This window comes from Hoplias malabaricus, chromosome 17 (genome assembly GCF_029633855.1).
Source record: "Hoplias malabaricus isolate fHopMal1 chromosome 17, fHopMal1.hap1, whole genome shotgun sequence".
Lineage (NCBI taxonomy): Eukaryota > Metazoa > Chordata > Actinopteri > Characiformes > Erythrinidae > Hoplias > Hoplias malabaricus.
This window is the reverse complement of record NC_089816.1, coordinates 16,067,773-16,086,299: the sequence shown is the minus strand read 5'-3', so window position 1 is coordinate 16,086,299 and position 18,527 is coordinate 16,067,773. Positions and strand designations below refer to the sequence as shown.

Sequence of the window (18,527 nt, the reverse complement as noted above, 5' to 3'; positions counted from 1 at the left end):
TCTCCCTGTTGCCTGTAGCTTCCTGTGTTGTGTCTGTGCTGCTATGTGCTAACGCTAGTTGCCGGACCAAACTGAAATAATCCAAAACTAGTTGAACCTCGGTTCTCAAACATGTATAACTCAATAAACCTGTCAAAACGGGCCAGTCCACCACTTTTGACTCTAAATGAGTTGAAACTACATGTGGCCTGTACTGAAAGACAATGCAGCACACAGGTTGATAACAGGAAGACACAGATATTGCAGTTTTTCTCAATCACTTTGGAGCATTTCTCAGATCAGTACTGATTTTCTCAAAATTACTTGTTCAAACTTCACATCATCTAGTTACTTGTGCACCTCATAAAAGCTGATTCTCATTCATTTTGGACAAACAGTACATGCTTTGGTTAATCGTGCAGATGATTTTGCACAGCTATCTGCGCTTTTGTTCATGATCAATTTCTTTTAACATGTTGATCAGAATGCATTAGGCTGGTTCTTTGTTGAACAGTTTAACCCCCCCAGAATATACAGGCAATGGTTCATTGCATAGGTCAGTACACTCAGAAATGTTGATCCAGTTCGCATTAGCTGTAAAGATTTTAAACATTTTTGTTGGACATTTTTGGTAATGACTTTCACTGATAAAGGGGAGTGTTTGAAGCTTTAGATCAACCAGTGGTCAACATTTTGACTGTCCTGTTCATAATCACACACACAGCTCCAGGGGCCTGGAGGTTGTGGGTTCGATTCCTGCTTCTGATGACTGTCTGTGAGGAGTTGGTGTGTTCTCCCTGTGTCTGCGTGGGTTTCCTCCGGGTGACTGTCTGTGAGGAGTGTGGTGTGTTCTCCCTGTGTCTGTGTGGGTTTCCTCCGGGTGACTGTCTGTGAGGAGTGTGGTGTGTTCTCCCTGTGTCTGCATGAGTTTCCTCTGGGTGCTCCGGTTTCCTCCCACAGTCAAAAAACACACGTTGGTAGGTGGATTGGCAACTCAAAAGTGTCCGTAGGTGTGAGTGTGTGAGTGAATGTATGAGTGTGTGTTGCCCTGTGAAGGACTGGCGCCCCCTCCAGGGTGTATTCCCGCCATGCGCCCAATGATTCCAGGTAGGCTCTGGACCCACCACGACCTTGAACTGGATAAGCGCTTACAGATAATGAATGAATGAATGAATGTTCATAATCAATGACACAAGGTCTTATAATTCTGACGACACTGACATGTTAATTGACATAAAAACTTCATTTTAGGACATAAACTAAAGCAGAAAATCTAATTCTAGAAATTAGTGCAGCACTAGAGATGGCAAATCTGAAATTGTAATGCCAACTGAACCAGAAAACTATGCTGAATTTAAGGTTAATGTCACTGGTACGTCAACATCACCAGGCTGTATTACAGCAATGTCGTAAAGTTTTATATTCTTCAGCTGCATAGTTTCTCCTCACTCTGTGCACCAGAGACATGATAGGATGGAGAAGCCTGATGTCAATAAAGCATACATAAGCTCTAAATCATTATGTACATATCCTAAATGGCTTACTAATGCAGCCAGGCCTTACCCAACCACACAGCTGCCAGAACTTCCATGTGCTCCCAATTATTCACTGATATACGTTAATGGAAACCACTCCACTCCAGACTGGTGGTAATGTTGCCAAGAGCATTTTATGGGTCGTACCATGACTATTACCAATGCTGATCACTCGGAACAATCTTAATGCACTCATATACTAAAGGCTAATTGTCATGGAGGCCTCTTACTAATATCTTAAATTAGAATTAGATCCATGATACGGATCCAAAATCACTCACTGACCTTAAAGGCGCCCTTCACCTATAAGTGCTTGAATCACTATTACTGCTTTTGGATGTATTTATTTATTCTTATGCATTGGAAGGTATTGCTGGACCTACAAGCTTCATATCCTTTGCACATACCAAAGTGTAGCAATGTGCTAAAGTCATAGACAATCCTTATTTGAAGTTATTAATTTTTCAGGAGATTTGTGTTTCTGGATGGACGTATGGATGGATGGATGGATGGGTCTTGGCAGAGAGGTGAAAATTCAGCATTAAATATGAACAAACATTGGACAATTCGCAATGGGTTTGAAAGAGTGTGTAGCTGGTGGGGTACAATGACTGATATAAGAATATAGATAATTGGAACAAATCAAACAAAAGAGCTGTTGGTCTTGTAAGGACAATGGACTGACCACCCCCAAACCCAGACTTCCACATCTTTGAATGTGCTTGAATTTACTTGCAAGCAGCTTCTCTGAACTTTGGAGGTGTGGAATAAAGTCCTGAAAGTCCTGTGTTCTCAAAAAATCTGGAACTGTCTAAACCAAAAAGTGGGCCCCCAGAATACTAAAAATGATTTAATATTTAATTATGTTATTTCCTCTTACTGTAAAGCAAAGAAAATAGTCTTAATTGCGGCTTTGAAAATATGTGAAGGTTGTTTCTGGCTTTTGGTCTTTACTATGCATTAAAAGAAAATTAATTTTGGTCATTGGTCATTTATTTAGAGCAGTTGCAGTTAACTAAACACACTCTTGTCCCATGTTCAATAACCTAACTTACAAATATCTCACCATCTCTAACTTTTAATAAACGATATTGAGTAAAATCCTCTTTCCGTCCACAACACACTACATCCCAGATCGATACAGACGGCCTCTAACTAACACCTTGCTGAGCTGACTTGTGCCTAACACATCCAGGCTCTCTGCCCATGCTCTAAGGGCTTGGAAAGATAAATGGGCACCATTCTGGGCAGTTCAGGGTGGTTCAGGACCCACAGGTTTCTCTCTCTGCAGGAGATTTCATTTATTATCTCAGTACTGAAAGGTCAGTGGGGGCTGGCTGCAGAGAGGGGCTCATTATCGGAGCAGGTCCCCCAACTGTGCCTAGCAGGCTGGGAACAGCGTTCATTACCGCCCAACTGGGAGGGCGTAGCTGCTTCTGGAGCTGCTTAGTTACACAGAGGTACCTTTAAATACAGGGGATTAGTTACATACAGTTACATCAACCGCAATATAGCAATATATGTTCCAGCCTGAACCACACTGCAGAAACTGTGTTCCACCAACGTTCCTTTCACTTCTTCTTGCATTTCACAACCACTGTCTCCAGCTCTGTTTAGGGTGTGGTCGAGTTGCCAAGTTGCATTTTGCCTGCCTTACAGGAACAGTAAGCAATTCTTATATTAATATTACAAGTTCAAAATCATTGTGATGCTCCACTGACCTGTAATATGGAGAACAGCGATTCTGTCGTTGCTACTCTGGGCTCAGCACTGCAGAAACTGCATTATGTAACTTTTGGAGGGTAGTAAAAAACTGCCCCTTGCATCCCTCACACCCCAATGATTTTAGGACAATGTGAATTACTCACCGCAACTCTAATGAGAACCCAGGAGCAACACAACAACAACAACAACAAAACGAACAACCCCAGTAAACATTTAGCCGTTGATTCAACGTTGAAATAACGTAATGACTGCCATCTAATCAACATTCTCTTAAGGTAGAAAATGAACGTTGAAAAGACGTCCAAACACAGACATTGAAAAGACGACTGTTAGACGTATTTTGGACGTCCATTGATGTTATTAATTGGTCCCGAAATAAATTACTTGTATAAAACGTGTTTTGGATGTCCACTGACGTTATCGATTTGTCACTACTTAACTAACTTATTTAAATGGATTTTGGACGTCCATTGACGTTTAAAATATGTCCTTGACAGACAGACTACTTTTAGACCTATTTTGAACGTTCAGGGACGTTCCTTGATTACTAGGACCAAACAACCACCACAAAAAATATTCTTACCTTGTGTTCCTTAAACATGCAGAGAATTCTACATTTATTTTTTTTATATTTTTTTATATTTATATTTTTTTTCCTTAAACATGCAGAGAATTCTACATTCATATATAAATAAACATAAAAACAATTGAGTATGTTGCAGTTGAACATAAGGAAAGCTATAAGCATATGCATGTAATAACCTGTATATAGCCTTGACTCTGCTTTGCTTTCACTGTGAATCTGATTAGCTGCTTGCTCCGGAAAAGTGTTGAACTGGGAGCACAGCTTAACAACCACATGGAATCAATCTTTGTAGAAGAAAAAAAAGAAAGCAAACGTTGTTCCGTTTTGCTTCAGACACAACGAGCTGACTTCAGTTCTGTGCTGCCGATCCCGTCACCTTGAAATGGAGGCTAGTCAACAAAGGAAGGCCTCGGAAACCAGCCTCTGTTTAGCCTTTGTGAAGCATCCACTGAGATCAAAGAAATGCCTTGGGCTTGTGATGATATTATATACGCTTTTCTGTTTATTTCTTGAGCATTGTAATTAATGTCTAGGGAAAGGTCCACTATAAATAATGCTGCCTCTTGTTGGCAGCGTCCTCTCTCTCCATTCAAAGCACAGGCCCTCATTAGCAAAAAAAGGGTGAAAGGGTCAGATCTTTTGCAACGACCTAAATTGTGAAGTTGGAGCATCCATTTCTGCATCAATACGAGTCCTGGCTGCTTCGTTAGGATGACAAATGGGTGGAGGAGAACAGTAGAAAACAAGGTGAAGTTACTAAGTAGGAAAGCTATGAACACTTCTGTGCTCAACCTTGCTCATCAGCCTGTGGAAAAAGTATCAATTTATTATTCAAAACAGATCGATTTTGGTTGTAGTGTGTTAACGACTGTGTGTGAAGCGTGGTGACATTTCCCCTCCAATGCCCCCATGACAGTGCAACAAGCTCTTGAGACTACACCCAAGTCTGGGTTTTTAACCCAGTGCAAATGATTGTAGCACTCACTCTCTTAGCGTGAGTGAGACATTAAAGGCTGGACCTCATGAATCCACCCATTGCTCTCAGCCTGCCTAATTCAATTACGCCCTTCCATCTGTAGACTATAGGATAACAGTCGCCTCCGTTCTCATAAGCACTTAAATCAAGTCAGCGGTGAAATTATGGTCACTTGCGGACTGTCAATGAAATTACCGTGCAGTTGTGAAGAGGTTCAATATGGCTGAGAGAGAGAGTGGAGGCGGTCTATTATGAGTGGAGGCGTGTGATTATCTGGGTGTGCTAGTCCCCCCGAAGCACCTTCAACCTTTCCACTCTTCCGGGGGCCTCTTAAAGGAATACTTCACTAGGCTGACAAGATTAAGGATGAATTAATGTTAATGGTGACACTGTTAACATGATAGAAATGTGACCATAATAAACCCCTAATAACTTTAACTGGTTATGATCTATGATCACACAAAGTCATTTCACCCTGTCCTTCAATAGTCAAGACCCTCACAGTGGTGGTGGGTCTTGTCAGTGCTGTAGTGACACTGATGTGGTGGTGGTGTGTTGCTGTGGTGGTCCAGCAGTGCCGCTGGAGTTTTTAAACACGGTGTCCACTCACAGTCCACTTTATCGGACACACCCATCTCGTTTCTCCACTTTGCAGACTGGGTATCTTTGGTTGGTGGAACTATTCTCAGTCCAGCAGTGACACTGAGGGCTTTAGAAACTCCAGCAGCACCGCTGTGTCTGATCCACTAAGACCAGTGCTGCAAAACACCACCACCACATCAGTGTCACTACAGCAATGAGAATGATCCATCACCCACGTCATATCTATATTGTATTTAAGGCCTTTTAAACTGACCATTGCAAAATTATATTAGTTCTAATATGCATCTGAACCTCTGTCTAGACAGTAAACAAACATTTTTCCAATCTGTTTTAGATCTATTCTGTCTAACAGTGTGGCAAATATTCAGGTATCATCCAGATATTGAAATGAGCACTCTGCAAGCAGAACAGATCCCAGAATCATGTTTAAGTGGCGAATAAGAACATGACTTTCAATGTCTTTGTACAATTATTTCATTAGTGTTTCTCCAGATATGCCATTACATTGGTAAATGTGAAGAGGTGAGGCTCCCTGACAGCCCATTCAGAAGCACTAAATCATCATGATTGACCTTTTACTCTTCCGGATTAGAGATCCTTCAATCTTGCTCTCCCTCGTTCTCTCCGGCTGAGAGAAATGGATTGCCCTTTACATACATTAACTAGCTTTTATTTTATTTATAGGTGGCCCAGAGATTACTGAACACAACTGACCTGGGATCATCTTTTACCATGAGTGGAGTACGCTACAGTGCTATTATAACTCTCAAAACACTCATTCTGAAGCATGTATATTATCTCTGTACAATTGAAAACATATCTCCATTTTTGTGGATTTTTTTTTTGTTTACTGTGTCATTTGAACCATCAATTTGTGGTAAAATGCAATGATGAATGAACCAATAAAAATGCTCCAAAATTTTAAATTGACTTCCATTGAAGGTTAAGATGTCTCTTCCCTCCTGTAAAGTTGCTATTTGGGGAGATATGTGGTATTTAGTTGGACAGTAATAATATTCTACCCCTGTGAGGAGTTGGTGTGTTCTCCCCGTGTCCGCGTGGGTTTCCTCCGGGTGCTCCGGTTTCCTCCAACGGTCCAAAAACACACATCCGTAAATGTGTGTGTGTGTGTATGTGTTGCCCTGGGAAGGACTGAAGCCCCCTCCAGGGTGTATTCCCCGCCTTGAGCCCAATGATTCCAGGTAGGCTCTGGACCCGCCGTGACCCTGAATTGGATAAGTGGTTACAGATAATGAATGAATGAATGAATGAATGAATATTCTACCCTTTTTCCACATTAAACATCTGTAAACCGTTTTTTTGCCAAAATTCAAAACATTAAACATTACAGCAGCATAGAGTTATGAAGCTACATTTAATACTAACGAGATGGAGTGGTGTTTCTGATCCAGAATTCACCAAACCTCATAAGTGGCTGAATGCCATCAAATGATTCAACATAAATTTTGAGTTACAAACTCAAGCAGAGTAAGGAAATTCAGATGAAGCTTTGTCAATGAACTTTTGGCATCCAAGCTTTTTGATAAAGACTGATAAAAGATAGAATTAAGCTTAGACTTAAAACAATTAATTTGCATAGATTTCAGCGACCCATGCTTTAACCCTGAGGTACACCAAGGTTATGTTTCTGTTGTTTGCTGGTAATAAACTGAATACATTTTTCAAACAGTTCTCAAGGTAAAGAAAATGCAGAGTGAATTCTGTATCCATTAAACAACGACTATGAACAGAGGCTGCTTTCTCTAACATCTCCTTTGATCCAAAAAATAAACCTTCCCTACAAAGAACAGGAGTTGAAGCTATGTGGCAATATTACATTTTTTATTTCTGTTTTTTTCTTCTTCTAGAAAACACTGCATGCACATTTCAAATCAAATCTTTCAAACAAAACCTTCTAATCATCCTGATGTCACCAAGTCCTTCAACTTGATTCTGTAAACATGCAGAGATACATCTAACCATTTAGATTGTAATGGAAGGTTACCAAGCCCCTATTCCATATGAGATGTTAAATTAACAATCAGGGCTGTGGAAAATAATTTACTTATTTACAAATGTACAGCTTTGGAGACTGCCGGTCCCTAGCCACCTGTCCCAGGAGATACGGCCTACATATGAAAGGCCTGTGATGCCTCTGCTGCTGTCACTTTAAAGTAGACCCACAGAATCCATAGTAAAATCCCACCAGCTTTCGAGGAACCCCAGGAATATCTTGAGGAACCAAGAATATATCTAGGACAGGCACTTTTGCACAACTAATCCACCAACAAACGTGTTTTTTGGACTTTGAGATGAACCCAGAGCCCCCTGAGGAAACCCTCAAAGACACTGGGAGAACACAGCAAACAGATGATTAACCCATATTTTGGATTGAACACATAACCCCAGGCTCCTAGAGCCATGTGGCAGCTACAGCACCACTGGGCCATTCTGAAACTCTCAAAAATCTGGAACTGCACAGTTCCTTCTTATATAAAGACATTTTTAATGAGACGTGTGGACACAATTATAATAGGAATAATATATGACTGTAATCAATTTCCCCAGAGACCCAGACACTGCCCTGGAGGCTGCACGTCAGTGTGAATGCAATATGTCTCTGGAGCTACAGCTTCGTGTCAAGGCGAGGCCTGTCTTGCCACATCGCATGTAGGTCACTTCAGCGTGAGCCTCCTCCTGCCATCATTAACTATGCACACAAAGTATATTTTTATGTTCCAGCTCTGGAAGCAGAAAAAAAGATCTGCAGAGATGGTCATATATCTTCAAATAGTCCTATCCCTGCCAAGTTGAACTGAGCTGAACATGTTCTACTCAGAGTATCACAGAAGGACGGAGCCACGGTTCAGGAAAGGTACAATAAGGTCAAGGAATAATATCTCAAGAACTATGAGCAACTCCTGAAGTTATTAGAAGCTAAAGTTAAAAAGCACCCATCAACTTCTTCTCTACTGAGTTCAGACTGTCTTAGCATATGAAGCATGAATCAGCACAAGATCAGGAGTATTTGGGTCCTACACTGTCAGCAGAATTGTTCGGGTAAATTGTTGTTGGCTAATGGTGCAGACAGTGTATATCTCCCTCCTAAGGTACAGCAGTAGTCCAGGAATGCACACTACAGCCTCTCTTCCAGAAGCAAAGATGAATGTCACACTCCTATCAAAGAAAATGTCTTGTATTATGGGTACAAATGTACAAAAGCGCTTATCCAGTTCAGAGTCATGGTGGGTCCGGAGCCTACCTGGAAACACTGGGCGCAAGGCAGGAACACACCCTGTAGGGGGCGCCAGTCCTTCACAGGGCGACACACACTCACATCTATGGACACTTTTGAGTCGCTAATCCACCTACCAACGAGTTTTTTTTTTTTTTTTTGGACTATGGGAGGAGCACCTGGAGGAAACCCATGTGGACACGGGGAGAACACACCAAACTCATCACAGACAGTCACTCAGTGCGGGAACCCACAACCTCCAGGTTCCAGGAGCCGTGTGACTGCGACACAACCTGCTGCTCCACCGAGACGCCGTTCAAAAGCTACAGTTCATGTAAAATATGCTACAAATATTGGCAGATTATCAAGATACTGAAGCATACTTTTGAGGGTTGCATGCATCAGCTTCATTATTTGAAAGAATCCATGATTTTGAATATTTCTGTGTTTTCATTCATCAGTGCTCGCTCACTCCCTCCCAGTGTGCCTTATGCAAATGCATCATGCAACCACTGACACCCCCCACAGCAATAAAGAAATCCAGACTGCTGGCGTAGTCACTAATACAGATATGATAAATAACATTTACAGACATGTTCAGCATCCGAGCAGAGACATTAGCTTGCTGGCTCCTTTCTGCATTAGTCAGCTAGTGATAATATATGACTCTCTCCTTCAGTATGTGTTATAGGAAGAAAGTTATCACAGTCTTTAAACAAGAAAAACTCACATTTTGGACTAATCTGGAGACTCTGTAAGGCAAGGAAAGGCAAGGAGGCCCCCATGGCCCGTTCATTTTGAAATTTTAAATAAGCTAACAGCTCCAGCACGCTCGCTTCTCACTTCTGTGTGCTCAGGCTGGAGTGGATAGTGGCTCCTTATCATTTAAAGGAGCAGGGGCTGAAACCTGGAATTGGCTTTATTTACATCAAAACATGTCACAAACGTTACATGATGTTAAAGAACTTTCTTCATGTGTCCTCTACTTCTCGTTCACTCCAATATCTTCTTTTAAAGAGAGACATAGAGACACCTCCAATCTCACAGAGTCAAGGGAGGCTCCTGTTACAACTCAATTAGCCTCAGAATATTCATAGAGCAGAGCCTTGATGTTATCATGGAGGAATAACACTGAAAGGTGCTTGCGTCCAAACACTCCAATTATCATAATTTCATGGCCAATTAACTCATCTTCATTTTTATTGCTTAAAGAGGACACTTTTGAAAACAGCATGGGACCATGCTCTAATATTACATAATTATAAATGACAATGCTAATGAAGAAATAATGAAGAAATAATCCATTTTAAAAGTTGCCGCAACAACAACATGACACTAAGCACTGCCTCTTTTCTCTTCCCTCGCTCCACCACTCCCTCGTTTTACTTCTGAGCTTAAGGTCCTCTCAACTTCAGCAGCACAGCAGAGGAGACTTTTCATTTCCTGTAATCGAGGACCAAAAAGCACATTTTTCCATTGAACCCTTATTACTATTATTGTTTAATGTGACTCATAACTTGTTAGTCCCGTCTGTGAAGCAGGACAATTCCCTCTCTCTCCCAGAGCACTAATAAGCTCAGTGCTAAGGGCTCTAGCTCTAGCTGACACTTAACATAGAGCAAACCTGGCCTAATGGTTAGGTTAGGCTTGGGACTGGAAAAAAAGGGACGGGAATGTAAAGAAACAGCACTGTCTCCTCCCTCAACATCCACAGATAATGTACCCTTCAGCCAAGCAACTAACACTCGATGGCTCCCTGGGTGCAGGGATGACTGCCTGCTGCTTCAGGTGTGTGTTTGTGTGTGTGTGTCTGCCACAAATGGGTTAAATGTGGAGGAACACAGGGCATGGAGACCTTAGGCTCATGTGCAGCTGCTCCAGACCAATGCATTCTACTGATCAATCCTTTTCTTTATAAATTACACTTGTGCCAGCAGTGGGTATACCCTCAAACTTAACATAACTGAAACACTTGGCCATACAGTGCACTTTGAAAACTGAAATCCGTGTGATTCCACTATGAGACCACTTCTGTAAAGAGAGCTGGCCCTAAGCGTCTCACTTTTCTAGACAAAAACCATCAGCTGCTATTGATTTTCAGCGTAATAGCCACGTCCAGGTGTTGGCTGGCTTTGTCACTGGGGCGAAATCCCTTCCTAAAGGATGATTTGAAAGTCAGATGAGAAAAGCGAGGTGATTTGGAACATCCTTTTTACTTTATTTTTTTATTTCTGATTCGATTAGTCATTGATTTTGTGTTTGTTCGGCTGTCAAAATGCACTATTTTGTTTGCGGTTTTTCCCCCAAGTGTGTTTTAATTGTGCCTGACCCTTCCATCGATGTACAGATTCCTTGCATTGATTTCCAATACGAGTTGAGGCTCATGAACTCTTGCCTGTCAGATATAGTAGTGCTGGGTACAAGCTAAAGCCAGTGATTTGCTGCGATCACAACAGTAAACATGCCCATATTCACTATATGGTCTACAAACACTATAAATGTTCTGTTTTGGTGAATATGTCTCCTGAGAGGGTGTAGACCATTGTGGAATAGCTCCTTCCCAGTTTTGATTTTAGCCAGACATCATTACTCCTATATATTACCCGCCTTCTTAGAGTCAGAGCCACTCGGTAACTTCATAATGAATGAAGATATTTTTCCAGAAAGGTCTTAATCTTTTCAGTAAACTTAATGAAGCACACACCAACCAGCCACAACATAGAAATGACCTTGTTTCTACACTCACTGGCCTTTCTCTCAGCTCCATTGGCCATACAGGAGCACTTTGTAGTTCTACAATGGCATATTGTTGTCCATCTGTTTGGTCTAAGCTCCTCGTACAAGCTAGACATTATTTAAGCATTGTGAATGAGCATCTACTACAGTAAATATAACAAATGTAAACGTATGTTGAGGAAACGTCTTACCGCAGTGACGTAGACAATATCTTTGCACAGTTTAGTTTCTCTGGGGAAGTCAGGCAGGTCCAGGAAGTTGTCCACCACCACCTGTCCAATCAGGTCATGGCGGGAGAAGCGGTCAAAATCGTAGACGCTGAAGTGCAGTTTGCGAGTGTGCAGCTCGGCGTAGGCAACGGGGAACAGGAAGACCTCGTCGAACACGGGGTTCAGAGTCTTGCGGTGCACTTTGGTCTGATGCTTGGTCTTGCGTTCAGGCAGAAGGTAGATCTTCACGTACGGGTCTGAGGTCCCTGAGAAGTCCTTGGCGGGCAGATCCTCTGCCTTGTGGATCTTAACGATGAGCTGCTCCAGGTCGCAGTCGTACTTGAGGATGAAGTGTAGTCGCCCACAGCTATCCGCGCGCCGGCCATCATCCGTGTCCACCGAGCGTTGCTTGTAGAGCTCCGGTTTGATCCGGCCAAGACCCGGTCCGGAAAGAGACTCCTGCCTCTGGAACTGAGCTGGGTTGAAGTCAGGGTTGGACAGGTTCATTTGTCTCCGGATAGAGTTATGTCTGCAGTAAGAAGACAAGTGAGTGTTTAATGAGGATATTTTAATGAATCTGTAATTTATGTGTAATTTATTGTGTTTACAGCATGATTTTTCTTTCTCTCCATATGAGCACAATAAAGCTTTATTTTGTTCACTGATCATTAGCCAGCTGTCTAGTCGTTTCTGTCAGTCTGGCAGATGTCTTGTTTCTGCAAAACAAGCGACTACATCTTGGCTTAATAATGTAATCAAATATGAATGAATATCCATACCTGTGAACATCAGTGTATACACATCAACTGAACCATCAATAACCTCAGCTTCATTTTTTTATATCATAGAAGAATAACAAAGAAACCCAAGATTTTGCCAACGTTTCTCCCTAGTTATTAGTTGTCACCAATTTCCACTCTTCAGCAAGTCTCCCCCATTTGCACATAGTGCCACGAGCCTCAGGAGGGTGCGCTTCCTCTGAGACACAAAACACCAACCACTGCTTCTTTTTTAAACTGCCACTAACGCAATACCACTGAAGAGCTACGATAACCCCACAGTGTGAGGCTAATTATGCTTGCTAAGATTTCTGGGCTCTGATGGCTGGGTTCAAACTCATGAGCTCATACTTTCTTCATTCATTCATTTATTGTCTGTAACCGCTTATCCAGTTCAGGGTCACGGTGGGTCTGGAGCCTACCCAAAATCACTGGGTGCAGAAACACTCCCAGGGGCTCATACTTTTTAATAAATATATTTGTTTTTCAAACACAATTTCAGAAAATCCAAAAAGCAGTTTCAGTTTTAACGTGTGTATTCCTTTTCTGTGCAAATAAATCCTCAAGTGAGTTGTGTATTTTTTTTGTATTTAACAAATTCATATTCACAAAAATGTGGACAAAATTCAACAAAATTCATAAAAATTATTAGTTTTGCATTTTTTTTTCTAAATGCATCGCACATGAAACGAACAATCAAATTGCTTTGAAGTCCTTGAATGAACAAAATTACTCTCCATAGAGGGGGTCCCACACAAGGAGTTGAATCTATGACACATCCAGGGCACTAGATGTCAGTATAATGGCTGTTAAATAACATGAAAAAGACTCAACTGGTCCTTTAAATCATACAGAAAAGCTCTTCTGTGACTGAATCTAAGACACATTTCATGGTACCTTCCCAAATAAAAACAATGCAGTCTGAACTGGGATACAGATAAACTTCACAGCGACAGTCAAGGACGAGGACACTCAGGACCAGGACTTACCGGACAGAGGAGGTTGGCTCTGTGATCTGCCTCTGGACGCGAGCGATGTGAATGTGGTTGTGCTCCTTGGCTTTGGTCTGAGCCTCCAGATGGATGTCTGGTGACGTGTGGCTGATCTTCATGGCCGACTCGGGCAGCAGCACTGGGCTGGACGAGTCCTTGGGGAACTCTGCACTGTAATCGCGCTCCAACAACTCCTCCTCGGTCAGAACCAGCTCCTGCTCGCCCTGCTGACCCTTCAGACTGGCCGGCAGAAAGCGGTCTCGCCATGGCACCCAGAATAGCTTCCAGGACACGAAGAGGGAGACACCAAATAGAGCCAGACCACAGGAAGTGACCATCAACGACAGCAGGCTCACCGACACATCTGGCCACACACAAACAAAAGAAATCTAATCATTATTAATAATTATCACGTTACTAGACAATTTAAACAAGTAAATACGGGAAGAAAAAAAAATACTGCTAACCCTATTACCCCTGATAGCTAGGACCCCCATCATCGAAACCTGTCTCTGCGCTATGAGGATAACTCTACATTACACATGAGGAATTAGGACTGTTATTGCATTGTTATAATTCAGTACTATAACCAAGAGGGGATTAACTTTTGTAATATTAATGTATTTATATTCATTGCAAATCTTTTTACTCACTAAGTGTATTGTCCTTACTTTGTTTAGTTTATTATTGTACATTATCCAGAATTTTCACATTTGTTATGTCAATCTACTTGGTGTTAGGTGTTTACTGCTTTGGTTCTATGTCTGAACACTAAGGGTGGGCGATATGGCCCTAAAATAATATCACGATATTTCAGGGAATTTTGGCGATAACGATATACTTGGCAATACGAACAAAACACTGAAAAATACATTGCAACAAAATTAAAGTTATATTACATTTAATATATTTAATATACATATTAACAATATTCAAGACTTCTTTAATTTCTAACAGAACACCATGGTTTATTGCAGTGGCGGATGCTGGTCTTTCAAGGAGGGGAAGCTCAATTTCGGCCTACATAATAAAATGTGTTGATTTATTTATACATAAATTCTACCCTCCGTTCCTTTTCAAGAAAATGGTCTCTGACCCTGTCGTACCAACAAGGCGTCTTTTCCAGGGACTTGACTAGTGTCCTCTCAATGGCCAGCAGAGCTAGGCTACTTAAATGGCCTTGACCCATGTGAAGTGTGTCCGCCTGTGAGTGCTTTGTGACGGTGGAAGGGCTCAGCAGCACCCGCTGGACAGAAACTGCGATAGAAGTCAGAAAAAGTCAGTCTCCAAACACATGCAGCTACAAAAAAACCCACAAAAATAGAAGCTTGATTTGTCGCAAGTCGTTTTTAATAAAGAAAATGCCAGTAAGTGGATTAAAAAAGTCTCCGGTTGTCACGCCCTCGTCTCGTCATGTCTGGTTTCCCCGGTCATGTGCTCTTTTAGCACATGGCTATGTTTGTTATTACTTTAGTCCCACCTTTGTCCCGCCTCCTCGTCTGTCATTTGTTAACCTGTCCCCTCGTTATCTGTCCAGGTGTGTCTCGTTTATGTCTAGTATTTAAGCCCTCTTGTCTCACGTCCTGTTTGTCGAACATTTCTCCTTTGTCCTATGTCTAGTTAGTCGTGTTATATAATCTGTCCGTCTGTCTCCACAGTTTCTCCTTTCACCTTAGTCTTTTCCCTAGTCATGTCGTGTTGTTTATCTCCCGTTTCTAGTCATGTTTGTTTCCTAGTTTTGTCGTTTAGTGTATTTCCTGTCTCAAGTAGTTTAATATCCCCGTCTTGTTGTTTCCTTTATAGCTTGTCTGTGTTTGTTATATCTTTTGTTAAATTAAAACTCTCCATGTTTTAGCAAGTGCGTCCGCCTCCGTCAGTCCGCCCCGTGAGCCGTGACAGAATGTTTGACCCATACATGGACGCAGTTTGCCCGGACTATTATTTCAAGGAGTGTGCTATTCGCCGGACCCCATTTCGCACAGGCCCCAAAGATCCTGTGGAGGAGGCTTTAAGAGCAGCCTCAGACTGGAGTCGACGGCATCAGCTCTGGCCCGGCGCGGTTCCTGATCCCCTAACAGAGGACTCGATTCAAGAGTCGACGGATTACTCCAGTATTAAGCGTAAGAATCGCCGTAAGAAACGTGCTGGAGTTACCCCATCGATGGTGGATTACCCCCTCAGGTCCGGGGAAATTTTTGGGGGGGGTTGAAGGTTGGGGCTGTTAGCCTCAAACTATTGGATTCGGGAGGTGAGGCTAACAGGGGCGCATCTTCGGGGGAACCACGGTTGAAAAAATCCCTCAGGAGTGCGCCCAACAGTCCCCCTAAACCCTCTACAGCTCCAACGCGAGCCCGACGAGCAGCACAAGCCCCTGCCTCCGTGGAGGTCGTCGCAGGTTCTCCTGCCTCCGTGGACGTCGTCGCAGGTTCTCCTGCCTCCGTGGACGTCGTCGCAGGTTCTCCTGCTTCTGTGGACGTCGCCGCAGGTCCCCCTGCCTCCATGGACGTCGTCGCAGGTCCCCCAGCTTCCGAGGACGTCGTCGCAGGTCCCCCAGCGTCCGAGGACGTCATCGCAGGAAGGCTTACCGCTGCTGCTCCACTAGGCGCAGCGCCTCCAATCACTCCTGTCCCCGTGAAGGCGGCGAACCCAGCCGCTCCTGTCTCCGTGAGCGCGGCGCCCGCCTCTCCTGTCTTTGTGAGCACGGCGCCTCCTGCCTCTCCTGTCTCCGTGAGTGCGGCGCCCACCTCTCCTGTCTCCGTGGATGGCGTCGCAGCAGGGCCTCCTGTTTCCATGGATATCATCGCTAGGCCCCCAGTTCCCAAGCACCTCTCTGCACTCTCTCCTGACCTCCAGGAGAAGCTTACAAGCCTCATGGCACGCCTGGAGGTCTCCTTGAAGGCGGCGTCCGCCGCTCCTGTCTCCGTGAGTGCGGTACCCACCGTTCCAGCGTCAGTGGACGTCGCTGCCCCCGTGACTGTGGCTACGGCCGTTTCTGCCCCTGTGACTGTGGCTACGGCTGTTTCTGCCCCTGTGACTGTGGCTTCGGCCGTTCCGGCATCCGTGACTGTGGCCCCGGCCGCTCTTGGTCATGTCCGTAGGTCGGCCCGTAGGACTTCGGGGCCGATCCCTAGAGTTGTGCCCAGGCTGGCTTCTCAGACTTCCACTCAGACATTTGCCAGTCCTGGGCACCCCCCTGTTATATTGGTTCCCCTGTCTGTCCCTGTCCTGATTCCTGTCTCTGTCCTTGTCCCTGTACCCGTGTCTGTCTTTGTCTCTGTCCCAGTCCCTGTCACTGTATTCGTGTCTGTCCCCCTGAATGTCTTGGTCCCTGTTCCCCTGCCAAGTCATGTCCAGTCCCCTGTTAATCATGTCCAGTCCTCTGTCCCCAAACATGTCAAGTCCCTGTATCCATCCCGCGTTCAATCACCTGTCTTGTCTCAAGTCCAGTCTCCCTTTCAACCCTCTGTCCTGTCTCAAGTCCTGTCACCTGTCTCCCATTCTACTTTGTCCTATGTCTAATTAGTCGTGTTATATAATCTGTCCATCTGTCTCCACAGTTTCTCCTTTCACCTTAGTCTTTTCCCTAGTCATGTCGTGTTGTTTATCTCCCGTTTCTAGTCATGTTTGTTTCCTAGTTTTGTCGTTTAGTGTATTTCCTGTCTCAAGTAGTTTAATATCCCCGTCTTGTTGTTTCCTTTATAGCTTGTCTGTGTTTGTTATATCTTTTGTTAAATTAAAACTCTCCATGTTTTAGCAAGTGCGTCCGCCTCCGTCAGTCCGCCCCGTGAGCCGTGACAGAATGTTTGACCCATACATGGACGCAGTTTGCCCGGACTATTATTTCAAGGGGTGTGCCATTCGCCGGACCCCATTTCGCACAGGCCCCAAAGATCCTGTGGAGGAGGCTTTAAGAGCAGCCTCAGACTGGAGTCGACGGCACCAGCTCTGGCCCGGCGCGGTTCCTGATCCCCTAACAGAGGACTCGATTCAAGAGTCGACGGATTACTCCAGTATTAAGCGTAAGAATCGCCGTAAGAAACGTGCTGGAGTTACCCCGTCGATGGTGGATTACCCCCTCAGGTCCGGGGAAATTTTTGGGGGGGGTTGAGGGTTGGGGCTGTTAGCCTCAAACTATTGGATTCGGGAGGTGAGGCTAACAGGGGCGCATCTTCGGGGGAACCACGGTTGAAAAAATCCCTCAGGAGTGCGCCCAACAGTCCCCCTAAACCCTCTACAGCTCCAACGCGAGCCCGACGAGCAGCACAAGCCCCTGCCTCCGTGGAGGTCGTCGCAGGTCCCCCTGCCTCCGTGGACGTCGTCGCAGGTTCCCCTGCCTTCATGGACAACGTCGCAGGTTCCCCTGCCTCCATAGACAACGTCGCAGGATCCCCTGCCTCCGTGGACAACGTCGCAGAATCCCCTGCCTCCGTGGACAACGGCGCAGGATCCCCTGCCTCCGTGGACAACGTCGCAGGTTCCCCTGGCTCCGTGGACAACGTCGCAGGTCCCCCTGTCTCCGTAGACGTCGTCGCAGGTCCCCCTGTCTCCGTAGACATCATCGCAGGTCCCCCTGCCTCCGTGGACAACGTCGCAGGTCCCCCTGTCTCCGTGGACGACGTCGCAGGTTCCCCTGCCTCCGTGGACGATGTCGCAGGTCCCCCTGTTTCTGTGGACGACGTCGCAGGTTCCCCTGTCTCCGTGGATGTCATTGTAGGTTCCCCTGTCTTCGTAATGACGGCTGCTTCAGCCGCTCCTGCCCCCGTGACTGTGGCTACGGCCGTTTCTGCCCCCGTGACTGTGGCTACGGCCGTTTCTGCCCCTGTGACTGTGGCTACAGCTGTTTCTGCCCCTGTGACTGTGGCTTCGGCCGTTCCGGCATCCGTGACTGTGGCCCCGGCCGCTCTTGGTCGTGTCCGTAGGTCGGCCCGTAGGACTTCGGGGCCGATCCCTAGAGTTGTGCCCAGGCTGGCTTCTCAGACTTCCACTCAGACATTTGCCAGTCCTGGGCACCCCCCTGTTATATTGGTTCCCCTGTCTGTCCCTGTCCTGATTCCTGTCTCTGTCCTTGTCCCTGTACCCGTGTCTGTCTTTGTCTCTGTCCCAGTCCCTGTCACTGTATTCGTGTCTGTCCCCCTGAATGTCTTGGTCCCTGTTCCCCTGCCAAGTCATGTC

The 18,527-nt window shown here is 44.7% G+C and overlaps 1 protein-coding gene across 2 annotated transcripts in view; it reads right to left on the bottom strand.

The window, feature by feature from the left end:
* syt9b (synaptotagmin IXb) overlaps nucleotides 1–18,527 on the bottom strand; it is a 49,962-nt gene that overhangs the window by 11,994 nt on the left and 19,441 nt on the right. For both annotated transcript variants that reach the window (XM_066649500.1, XM_066649501.1), the window contains exons 2-3: nucleotides 13,353–13,719; nucleotides 11,567–12,113 (exon numbers count right to left, since the gene is read on the bottom strand). In XM_066649500.1, the coding sequence (XP_066505597.1) occupies nucleotides 11,567–12,113; nucleotides 13,353–13,719 (914 nt within the window). The remainder of the gene's footprint in view (nucleotides 1–11,566; nucleotides 12,114–13,352; nucleotides 13,720–18,527) is intronic.